The 12,521-nt window shown below is 38.7% G+C and overlaps 1 protein-coding gene across 1 annotated transcript in view; it reads right to left on the bottom strand.

Moving 5' to 3' along the window:
• Nucleotides 1-12,521, bottom strand: part of tweek (transmembrane protein KIAA1109 homolog tweek) — an 843,591-nt gene that overhangs the window by 116,690 nt on the left and 714,380 nt on the right. The window contains 2 exon segments of the mRNA XM_068226772.1: nucleotides 907-1,054; nucleotides 10,476-10,615. Of these exon segments, the coding sequence (XP_068082873.1) occupies nucleotides 907-1,054; nucleotides 10,476-10,615 (288 nt within the window).

The following is a 12,521-nucleotide window of genomic DNA, read 5'->3' as shown; positions in this document are numbered from 1 at the left end:
GATGGACATCACACTCCTGTATCATGTCAAAAATGACACTGTCTGCCAGCAAATGGGCATTGCACCTATCACTGTGAAGGCACAGGAAAAAGCCTCCAATGGTATGGTCATGTCCTGCGTTCTGCACCTGGAACAGTTGCTAATTTCACACACACCTTTGAAATTAATGGGCAACGACCATGCGGATGTCCAAAGCAGCACTGGCATGACACAGTGAATGCTGATATGAAGACTCTGGACAGACCACAGTGCAAATGGCGAGCTAACATTAGAACAGCAGAACCTGCACCAGCGGGAAAACACTAAGAAGAAAATATAGCATAAATTAGTGTGTGATCAAATTACTAAATATGCATGTATATATTTTATGTGCAAATGGAAAGTGTACCCACAAATTTATATCTATGCCACTACTACAGGGCAATGAGTCATTGAACCAGTCACCCAACTACTCTACAGCATGACAAAGTCTTGGAAAGTTGCCCTGACAATTTTATTATTATTACATTATGTCAATTCCTTCTTGAGATGTGTTTTGTGTTATGCTTGCAGAATGTGGAACCACAGAGAATTTTATTACCATTAGCAGACCAATCAATGTAGAAATTTAATAGTAGTTTGGATGGTTAATATAGTAGAAGGAAAAAAAACTGATTATAATTGATAACCTGTCCAGTTTTTCTGATATGGGACCAGGGATGAGGTGAGATGAAATTATATGGCATGCTTTTACTGAGTAGGAAATACTGCAGAGCTTGCCTTGAAGTGAGAAATGGGAAACATCAGAAAACCATTCTGAGAACAGCCAACCTCAGCATGTTAACATGTGCAGCCATTCTGCTCATTTGATAACCTGGTAAATCATGAATACATTTTTAATTATTACTATTAATGGTTCATACTTACGTAACATTTCCCATTACATTACCCATGTTCATATGAACATTGAGCTTTGTAAAGTTGACAGCAAACAGCACTAGTGTCTCCCATGCAGAGCCAAGTTTCTGTTCAGATGGACTGGGTGTATCTGGTCTCAGTGAGTGATGTCCACCTTCTACAAATATTTTGCAGTGTTATGTCCAATAGAATAAGAATTTACTATTGAATACAAGAGTTATTAAAAACTACACCTAAAAAAGTATGAACTTAACTAAATACAATTGTACATATTGGAAAGGAGAACAACAACTTCTGAAATTGTAATAAATTACATTTAAAAGGTATACAGAAAAATAGCACATTAGTTATGACACATCTTTAGAGATTTCTTATGTTATAAGGGGGGATCGAATATAAACGGGATTTTATTTTTTATTTAAATTCATTTACTGAAAAACACAAGGTAACTACAATTTATTTCTCCACATAGTTTCCTTCTTTGGAAATGAATCTGTCCTAGCGTATGGACAGCTTTTTGATGCTCTCACCGTAAAAAGAACAGGGTTATGTCACCAACCAGTTGCGCATGAAGTCTTCCACACTCTCGTCATCTTCATATCGTTGACCTCCTAGAGCTTCTTTAAGCGGTCTGAACAAATGGTAATCACAGGGCGGTAAGTCCGGGCTGTAAGGAGGATGATCAACTGTAGTCCAGTGCATTTCTCCTGTAGCTCGGAGACAGAGCTGGAGTATGGGGCTGCGCATTGTCGTGGAGGAGGATGACCTGTCGAATTGGTTAGTCTCGTCTTTTGTGGCAATATTCAACCTTCGCCTTGTTCAACAGCTCGCAGCAGTAAGTAGCATTGACTGTGCGTCGCTCATCCAAAAATTCAATCAGCAAAATGCCTTGCCAATCAAAAAAAACTGTTGCAAGAACCTTGCCAGCTGACACTCGAGTCTTGGCTTTCACTGGTGCTGCCTCCCCTTTCCTCCGCCACTCCTTACTGACTTGTTTGGATTTGGGAGTGTAGTGGTGGACCCATGTTTCGTCACAGGTGACAATCCGACTTAAATAAAAATGCATCACCTTTTTCGCAAACCTTGCTGTAAGCTTCCGACAGACCTCCAAATGTCTTAACTTCAGATTTTTGGTCAAAAGGCGAAGGACCACCTGGAACACACTTTACGGAACTGTAGGTTGTTTGTGATGATTGCTTGACAACTCCCGTAACTGATTCAGACTTGTTCTGCAATTTCTGATACTCTTGCCTGTCAATCGTCGTCAATAATGTCTTTAACCACACGAATGTTTTCATCTGTAATGCTGGTCCGAGGACTGTGATCAAGTTGATGACTTTCCACACTTTCTTCTCCTTCCTTGAACTTTTTATGCCAGGCAAACACACATATCCTTGACAATGTTTGATCATCGAACTGTGAAGTCAATCTCTGGCAAATTCCCACCACTGTAACTCCTTCACGAGCAAGAAATTTTACAATATGCATTACGCAGTGGAGGGGTGCACCTGTTGCTCTGACATCGTGAGCATTACTGATGAAACAGCGGGAAATATCTAATAGCACGCTCTCCCCACTCCTAACGGTCCCGCCTAAGCATAGCAGAAGCACGGGGCCAGTCCTACCAACTGTTGATGTTCAGGAACAATAATCCTGTTTATATTTGATTGATCTTCATAGTACTTCCAAAGGTGATTATTCACTTCTACAAAGATTTTTAACCATCGACCAATAATGGATAAGTTTATAAATCATTGATAAGAATAACAACTGAGACTACATTAAACAATACAAAAAAAACTACCAGTACTTAAAGAGTATGAGAATTAAATCCAATGTACTTATACTTAGTCAAAAACAAAACTCATTGAACAATCTGGCTACGGATGTATTTGTACCCTGTATACTGGAAGAAGTTCCAGAAACTTTCATAAAGGAAGTATGTGGACACAAAAAATCTCTTGATTATCAAACTATTCAGATATCTACAAATATTTACTGCTGAAATAATTACAACATACATATATACAGGAAATGTGCACAAATGATGTCCCCTAAACACTATTTTCATTTAACCTTTTTGGGAATCTGTCCTTCATTAACACCAGAATTGGGGCCTGGATCTTCATGCTGTTTAGTTTAATGCAGATGAGAAGTCATTCCTACAAACTTTCTCACAATGTGGCAGGTGCTCAGGAGGGTAGCTTTCTGACATTCAACGTACGTGTGGTAATGCAGGTTTAATGTGGCCTGAGAGTTGTGCAAGCTTTCAATAATACAACCTGTGACAATGAAGTTCAGTGAATAGTCCTGTACTATCAACATAGATGACCAATGCACGACAGTGACCATACTGTCCTTCCTTCAAAATAGTCCCCTCCCATATCTATGCACTGCTGAGATCGGCGATACATGTCCTGGAAACTTTGCAAGAAGGCTTCCTTTGGGATGGTGTTCAAAAGCCTCGTCACGTTTCATTGGATGTCAAGAATATCATCAAATCCCTTTCCTTTCAAAGCGAGATTGATGCGTGACTTTTTGGCTCTGGCCTTTTTTCTGACGAGGGGATCCCGGAGAACGCCATTCCATACTTTGCCATTTAATTTCAGCCTACCTGAGACACCAGGTTTCATCCTCAGTGACAATACAGTTCAAGAAATTTGGTGTCGCATCCGCCGTTTCGACAAAATCCTGTGAAGCCTCTAAACGTGCCTGCTTCTGATCATCAGTCAAGTGATGTGGCACAAGACGAGAACACTTTTTCCTCTTCCCTAACTTCTGGGTAACGATTTGTCGCATGGATTCATGGTTAATTTTCAGTTCATCCACTATCATGCGTACAGTTAATCACGATCATTCGTGATTAATGTCCTCACCTTCTCAATGTTATCGTCACTGACGGCGGTCGCTGGTCTTCCACAACGGGGGTTGTCAGAAAACACTTTCCCGGCCTCCTCGAAAACGGGTGAACCAGATTCACAACTAAGGTCACACACTTCAAGGACAGTGCTTGATCTTTATAAACATGTACCAGCATCACATGTGTTTCAGTGTCTTGCCAAGCTTAAAACAAAACTGTACATTGATCTCTTGGTCATTCATGTTCTTGTTCGCAGTTCAGAACCAATGCACTAAACACACACTGTGTCAAATAGGTCTTACACGGGACACAACTGAACAGCTCAACTGAACAACGTTGGGAGCAGGTGGTCAAGACCTGCTGCTATGCAGGTGCAGCGTTGTGTGTCACCAGTGTTGCCGGATCAACCGTTCCGACTTCAATCACCAAACTTAAGTGTCGCAGGTTGTAATATTGTTACAGTAAAACCTTGTTAATTCAACGTCATGAGGATGTAAAAATCGGACTTCAAATTACATGATTTTGAATTAACCACCAACTCGTAATTCAGAAATGCCAACCCTTGCCAAGTCACGAAATATTCTATGACCCGTAACTGCTTGTAATTTACTTTGATTGACGTTTAAACCTTTCAAATGCCATGCAAAAAAAACTATTTTCAAAATGTATCCAACAAGGTGCATTTACAGTATTGGATAACTCACCGGCAAACATAATCTCATGTAATGAAAGAAAAAAAAAAAATCATTCAAAGACAAGGACAAATTCTGCTGACTCCCCTGAGTAAATGCTTTTATTCATCGGATAACTGTACTGTATACATTTTAGATGCCTTGTACTTGCATGGAGAGTATCCTATGCCCTTAAAACATCGTGGCTTATCAAATTTTCTTATGACAAGGGGAGGAAGTCTCTCGCTTCTGTCTGCATTACAACACAGTAGTGACCCTACCCTTGTATGATTTCCTGGCCTGGCACTTCTCTCCTTTAAAAATCATAAGTCCGTTTGGGCTCAACTTTAAAAGAAAAATAATGCAGTTTCATTGGCATTAACAATATTGTTCAGCGAGTACAAACTGATTATATGAGCCACACTTTTTCGCCAACTGTAGGCATCACCAGTGTTCATGGATTCTGCTTCTCCGCAGACTGCCTGCTACGTGACATTGTGGCGTTCCTCAAAATGCTGAATACAAAAGAATTACAATTTCACTCTAACTTAGCAATTATGGAGCACACTTTAAGCACATCGAAGTGAGTGAAAGAGTAGAAAGAAGATGCGCTCCATTGTGATGCGGAGAAATTTTGAATTTATATTACTCTGTACAATATTATTTACCAAAAAGTAAGGGCAATTTTGAATTAAAAGTCTGAATTCGTTTAAATGTTCCTCACTCCACCTATGCCTTACTAATTTTCACTGTACATAGTTAAAATGCTGTTTTTATTCTTATTTACCTTCATCTCTCAGTAACTGGATCAACTGGGAAATGATGAGACACTGTCCAATTTTTTATCTGAATGTCCTTAACATAATTTAAAGCCTCCCTAGATGCCAACACGAAGTCTATAACACTCCCTCCTGACTCGACTGTGTATGTTTAGTTACCTGATTTGTTCCCCAACCAGCCCGCATTCAAAATGAACAATTCCTCTATCGCACACATTTCCAGCAATTTCTTTCCATTTTTGTTACACTCTTTGTCTTTACTTCTTCTTCCTTCTATTAATATTTCACCAATTTCTCTACTGCATAATGGACTCTTTACGCCAACCCCTGCATTGAAATCACCCATTGTAATAATTCCCGCTTCTTCATTTTCTAGTTTAATCTGGTTTACAACATCAATAAGATGATCTTCCCAAACGGGGACCCCGGTGGGTGGTTGTAACCAAAACCTATGAAAATCTCCCTCCCACTCCGATTTCCTTTCTTTCTTTTTACCTAAATCGTTTCTTCACATCCCGATTCCCATGACTCTACCTGATTGCATATTTCATCTTTTACGATCACTGATATCCCTCCCGGGTAACGCCCTTTCAGGCTCCTTTTTATGTTTCGTTCTACTCCAGATCTTAAAACTCGGTATTTGTACATTGTAGCCCCCCTGGGCAACCAAGTCTCTGCCATTCCAATAATCACACTATCTCGCATTAGATCTTTAACTTCATCATTTGCCAGTTTGCTCAATATACCCTCTATATTTATTAATCCCACAACCCAGTCTAGTTCTCTGTTCGTGGGTATATCTGCTGTCACAAAGACCTTACTTCTCATTATTCGTACTTTTTCTAACTGTATAATGGATCCACTTGGGGAGCTAACTATTTCCTCTTCCAACCCCCTGGCTTCCTCAGACCTTGTAAACCCTTTTTTTTTTTAGCCCAAATGTCTTTCAAATTTAACGCTGGCTTAAGTTTCTTTTCTTCTTCTTTTCTCTCTGTGTTGTCTTGCCTCCTAGAGAACCCCTCTTCTTACAAGCATCGATACTACACTAGGAGCAAGCTTAGCCGTTTAGACACAACTGGAACAATGGATCCCAGCTAACATCGACAAGACAATTACAGACAACTCATATTCCTCCCAGATTGAATATGCACCAATGGGAAGTTTATCCACAAGAATGACAGAATATTTTTATTCCGATAAACAATGATTGAAATCAACAATATGTATCCTACTTACACGCTTCAACCTTAAAACATAACCATGCTTCTTTCTAAAGGAATATTCGAACTGTTTCAAACCCTAACATGAACAACTTAAACCAAGGTTCCGGTATTGTTAAAATTTCTTATGACTCAGGCGACCATATCTGCTGATGAAACCCCAACTCACGCAGTTATAAATTCTAGTCAATACATTTTGAGAGACCCCTATTCACGCTTGACCAATCCAATCCACAATTGGAATTCTAGTCATTATAAAATTAGTTAATTCAAATTTCATTGTTCATAATACAAATAGAATTCAGAATAAGGTCAACGAGATTTGGATAAGAAATGTAACTAAAGCAACGTACAAAAGAAAGCCCTCTTAAATTTACAATTATATAAATTTCATTTATTTTTGGCCCAAATGTTGTCTTCGTTTGAATGGATTTCATTTCCAACTACATGTGGACTATAAATTGAATATTAACGATTTTATCCAAGATTCCGGTGTTGTAAAAATTCTTATGACTCAGGCGACTATAACAGCTGAAGAAACCCCAATTCACGCAGTGATAAATTCTAGTCAATACTATTGAGAAGCCCCAATTCAAGTTCTGATCAATCCAATCTGCAATTGGAGGTCTGGTCATTGTAAAAAATGTAATTCATTGTTCATAAATTCTGGCAAGGTTAATGCACTTATGTGTGTAAATAGCATAAGACAATTGTATTTAGTAAAGTTAGTTTACTATAAGTTCCAATGTTTATATTTTTAATTCTTGACCTTAGGATTAATATAGGCTGAAGATGCCCATAACTAGGGCGAAACATGTCCCTAACTGGTGTGTTTCATTCATGTAGAATTTAACCACTAAAAATATATATTTGTATTGAAAAGGTGGACACAATTTTAATTTTGAAAGAGTTTACTAACCCCTCTTCTTGTTGAGTTGAGTTCCTGGGTTGGTGATGCCTGGTTTCGAGCGTTGCGTCATCCAGTTCTCTGTCCCTGCTTTGTTGATTGCAACACACACAGCTGCTGACTCAGATCTACTATCATCACTCTCTAGTCGACTGGCCTTCTGTATAGCTGACACATCAGGGCAATGCTCCAGCTTGCGCGTAGCTGACTAGCAGTCTATGCCCTACTCCAAGAATTGCCTGCTGTTATAAGAAGTGCTTTTAGACATGAATGCCACACCTTCCCTTAATGAAAACATAATGTTCGCATATTTTCCATTTCTCCTTGATCCAATTCTTCTTTAATCCATATTTTTGTTCCCTTCAAGCTCTTCGCACTTTCCTAAATTTTTTGGGCCTTCAAACTAGATACTATACATACTTTCACTGGTCTTCTTCCCATATTCCTCCTTTTTTTTTTTTCTCTCTTTGCTAGTTGCTTTACGTCGCACCGACACAGATATGTCTTATGGCAATGATGGGACAGGAAAGGGCCAGGAGTTGGAAGGAAGCGGCCGTGGCCTTAATTAAGGTACAGCCCCAGCATTTGCCTGGTGTGAAAATGGGAAACCACAGAAAACCATTTTCAGGGCTGCCGACAGTGAGGCTCAAACCTACTATCTCCCGAATACTAGATACTGGCTGCACTTAAGCGACTGCAGCTATCGAGCTCGATATATTCCTTCCTAATCTAAAGGCACTATCGATATCACTCTCATTACACTCGACCTTCAAATTCTCCCCGATTAAGGAAAGTATTCTGTCTAACATTTCATTAAAGTTCCCTTTCCCTGTTTCTACCAGCCTGTAGATTATTATGCTTCTCTTCCTATCTTCCTTCACTCGTGTCCTTTCCTTTTCTTCGAAGTTCCTTAGCCTTTCTTCCTCACTTCATCTATCTTGTTCTTGTTCTGCAGTACGCTCTCTTTGATATCCTTAAGTTCTGTTTGTATGAAGGTTTTCAAATCCTTCAATTCGTTTTTTTTTTTTTTCTCGTTCCATTAACATTTCCTTGGTCTTCTCCGCTTGGCATTCTTGCATGACCTCCTTGAGCTTCTCAATATCTTCCCATGACAGCCCAGGGCCTGGATTTAACTCCACTCCACCGATCACTAGTAGCACTATCACCACAACTAGTGAAAATACCAATTGCGTGATGTTGAAGCCATTTTTCACCATTTGAGTTGATTTCACTTTCTACCTGCTCTGCCACCTGCCTATAGCACATCTTCATTGATCAATTGAAACTACCATGTTAGCACACTCCTACACTTTTACTTCCTCAGCACACCACGTCCTTTCACCTCGCAAGCTGAATTGCAACTGCTCTACCATATGGGCTGCTCAGCCCAGCAGGGTGAATTTTATTTCATCCTATTATGCATATGCATTATATATTATACAGTATGTCCTATTGCAAAATTGTTAGTACGACAGGAAACTTGTTTTTTCTATTATATAACAGTAATGCACACACGTGTGCATGAACCTTTAGGAGATTTTACCATAATTGGAGAATGATTTTTTTTTTCCTTTTGCACTTCTGAATATGGTAGCAATAACACTTTTCTTTGTACAGGAGGCACACACGGTTATCACTAGAGCCCGGATTTCCATGCACTATCAAATCTCAAAATATGCATGCATTCATGCACTATCATATGGCAAAACATGCATAATAAACTGGAAAATATGCACTATCAAAATTCAGTTCCTTTTGAAACATGAACAAAAACTACCCTAATTTCTCCAAATTGTCTTGATTTAAGCTCATCCGTTCATCATTCAGCACATACTTAAGCACAGAAAATTATCTTTTTACGTCACGAGAAGTGATAGATGCATAATTCAATGAAGACATTTGGACAAAGTGAGGTCAAATTGTACGTCTTTTGCATTTTCACCATAATACGTCTTTTATAAGCTTGACGAATTCAAAATCAGGATTTGAACGAATTAGTTTGTTCAACTTATCTCTATCAGCGGCAGCTGCTTCTCCATGCGATGACTGCAGACACATTTGAATGTCCTCAATAAGTGGTAACGATTGCTTGCTGCGATAACACAGACGTGTGACGATTGAGAGTTCCAGGTAGGACATTCCCGGATATCAACGGTAGAGGGTTCAATGAAAAACCAGAATTTGTAAGCTGCTATCCCAGTAACGCGGCACCACAGAAGTGCGATACAAGGTTTCTTTTGTTCGTCTAACAGACGAAAAATGAGCCGTCAATGATTAATGCACAATTTACGGTTCAATTTATAGCAATGTACGACTGTAAAACTGGGACACCTTATTCCTAAGAATTACATTTCGACGTGGGGCCTTCCGACTTACGTCATTGTTTACTCAAGCAACAGATAAGAAAGCGTTTGGTTAATTGCATTATACTGTAGGACTTGTACCGTATGTAGGCTACTAACTATGGTTGTCACATAGGATGCCAGGAATACATTCTCTCCGTCTCTCAGTAATAGACATACTGTAGCCTACAACGTGAAAAATTGTCCTAAATTCTGCAAACTAACATTCAGAAAATGCACTATGATGCAAGTTAACAATATATATGCGTCAAAGTCAGAATAAAAGTCATATTATGCAATATTAAACGTCCAAATATGCGCTATTAAATCCAAAATCTTCCAAATATGCATTATGCATGAATTTTCTCAGAAAAATGCCAAAACATGCAAACATGCACGGAAAAAGAACGGTTATTTGGAATTGTTAAGCCGTAAAATGAATATCTGCAAACTTTGAGAAGTGTAGCTAGCTTATTTAAAAACATGCATTTGCATGGAAATCCGGGCTCTAGTTAACACTCAACCCATGATAGCATTGTTGAACACGGTTTGTATTAAATTTAACATACGTGGTAACAGGAAATGACGAACAAGTACTTCCTATTTACTTGGCATTCAAGAGGGTCAATTAATGTGAAAAGTAGCAGTTAAAGCCCATTTTGCTTTTTAAGATTTCTGCAAATGCTTTCAATTAATTTGGTCAATCTTGATAATGTGTTTTTATATAAAGACTTACAGTAAATATTTTCAGTTAGGAGTTAAGCCCAAGTAAAAAATTATAAAAATGATACATAAATACCTTTAAAACGAGCATGTCGAGCAATGTCATTCTCCAAGCTCAGACGAAGACGTTCACGAGTCGGAAGCATAGGACTACGCTCGTTTGTTGGTGCAGAGCGGGAAAGACCATGTCCATGTCCTTCAGAAGCATGGCGAGTCCTGTGAAATTAAACACAAAATTCTCAGATTCCCATCCCTGTTTCAGAAACAGTGCAACAGAATTATAATGAATGATGACCTAATAATCATTATATTCAAATCAAATAATTATTTTGCACACATGCAGATAGTAAATATACTGTAATTTGAAGAAGGTTCTTGAGTTCAGCCACCACAAGCAACAAAAATAATCAACATTACTGAGCAACTTGTATTTTCTCCCTTATTTGACCCAGAGATGAGATCAAAACAATCTAGCATTAGCTTCAGGGAAACAAAATATATCTAGAAACAGAATATATTCATCTCAAGAAGGCTTCCCAGTAAGTATATAACAGAAAAATTGTCATCTTCCAGATAGTTTATTATTTATTTATTTATTTATTTCTTTTATGCCTTTGTATGTGGTGAGGTTAGGGCTCATGGCCCTCGAGTACATAGTCATATAACTTGGAAAAGTAACATTAACAGTCTCTAGGAACTACCTAAATTAATGGAGTAATATTGTAACAGATTATAATTGTTATTTTTAATGATTAATATTATCTAGCCTATCTACATCACCTAACAATAGCTCTAAATCATACTTGCATTCATACACACTGACATTCATACAAGATGATCACGTATTTATACGTATACTGACAGGGAGTGTGTTCCATACTGGCAAAAATGAGTGCAATTGGACTAGACAAAAGAGTGACTGAATGGGTTGCTATATTTCTAGAAAATAGATCTCAGAGAGTTAGAGTAGGTGGAGCTTTGTCTGACCCTGTAATAGTTGAGAGGGGAGTTCCTCAGGGCAGTGTTATCGGACCTTTATTTTTTCTTATATATATAAATGATATGAGTAAAGGAGTGGAATCGGAGGTAAGGCTTTTTGCGGATGATGTTATTCTCTATAGAGTGATAAATAAGTTACAAGATTGTGAGCAACTGCAACGTGACCTCGAAAATGTTGTGAGATGGACAGCAGGCAATGGTATGTTGATAAACGGGGCTAAAAGTCAGGTTGTGAGTTTCACAAATAGGAAAAGTCCTCTCAGTTTTAATTACTGCGTTGATGGGGTGAAAGTTCCTTTTGGGGATCATTGTAAGTATCTAGGTGTTAATATAAGGAAAGATCTTCACTGGGGTAATCACATAAATGGGATTGTAAATAAAGGGTACCGATCTCTGCACATGGTTATGAGGGTGTTTAGGGGTTGTAGTAAGGATGTAAAGGAGAGTGCATATAAGTCTCTGGTAAGACCCCAACTAGAGTATGGTTCCAGTGTATGGGACCCTCACCAGAATTACCTGATACAAGAACTGGAAAAAATCCAAAGAAAAGCAGCTCGATTTGTTCTGGGTGATTTCCGACAAAAGAGTAGCGTTACAAAAATGTTGCAATGTTTGGGTTGGGAAGAACTGAGAGAAAGAAGAAGAGCTGCTCGACTAAGTGGTATGTAATACCAATATAAATGGTCCGTTACTGGACATTATAAATTTTCCAGCTATCTCATTCTTGGTTGCCAGCGTTTCGCCCTCGTGTGCTAGGGTGGGCTCATCAGTTGGTACCTAGCACACCTACCAATACGCTGGCTAGTGCATACCGTGGAGGCCACTGCGTAGGCTAACTGGAGCCACCGGCAGTGCCAATGCACCAAGAGACTGTCTCATTATCAAAAATTGATGCCTGCTTGGCCATCAGATGATATAGATGTTGATTCCCATAGGGAATCTGAAATATTTGTCCTGAATGAGTAAATTTATAATACCAATATAAATGGGCGAAACGCTGGCAACCAAGAATGAGTTAGCTGGAAAATTTATAATGTCCAGTAACGGACCATTTATATTGGTATTATAAATTTACTCATTCAGGACAAATATTTCAGATTCCCTATGGGAATCAACATCTATA

The sequence above is a fragment of the Anabrus simplex genome, chromosome 1, assembly GCF_040414725.1.
Source record: "Anabrus simplex isolate iqAnaSimp1 chromosome 1, ASM4041472v1, whole genome shotgun sequence".
NCBI lineage: Eukaryota > Metazoa > Arthropoda > Insecta > Orthoptera > Tettigoniidae > Anabrus > Anabrus simplex.
The sequence above is the reverse complement of the archived record's forward strand: the minus strand, read 5'-3'. Positions and strand labels throughout refer to the sequence as shown.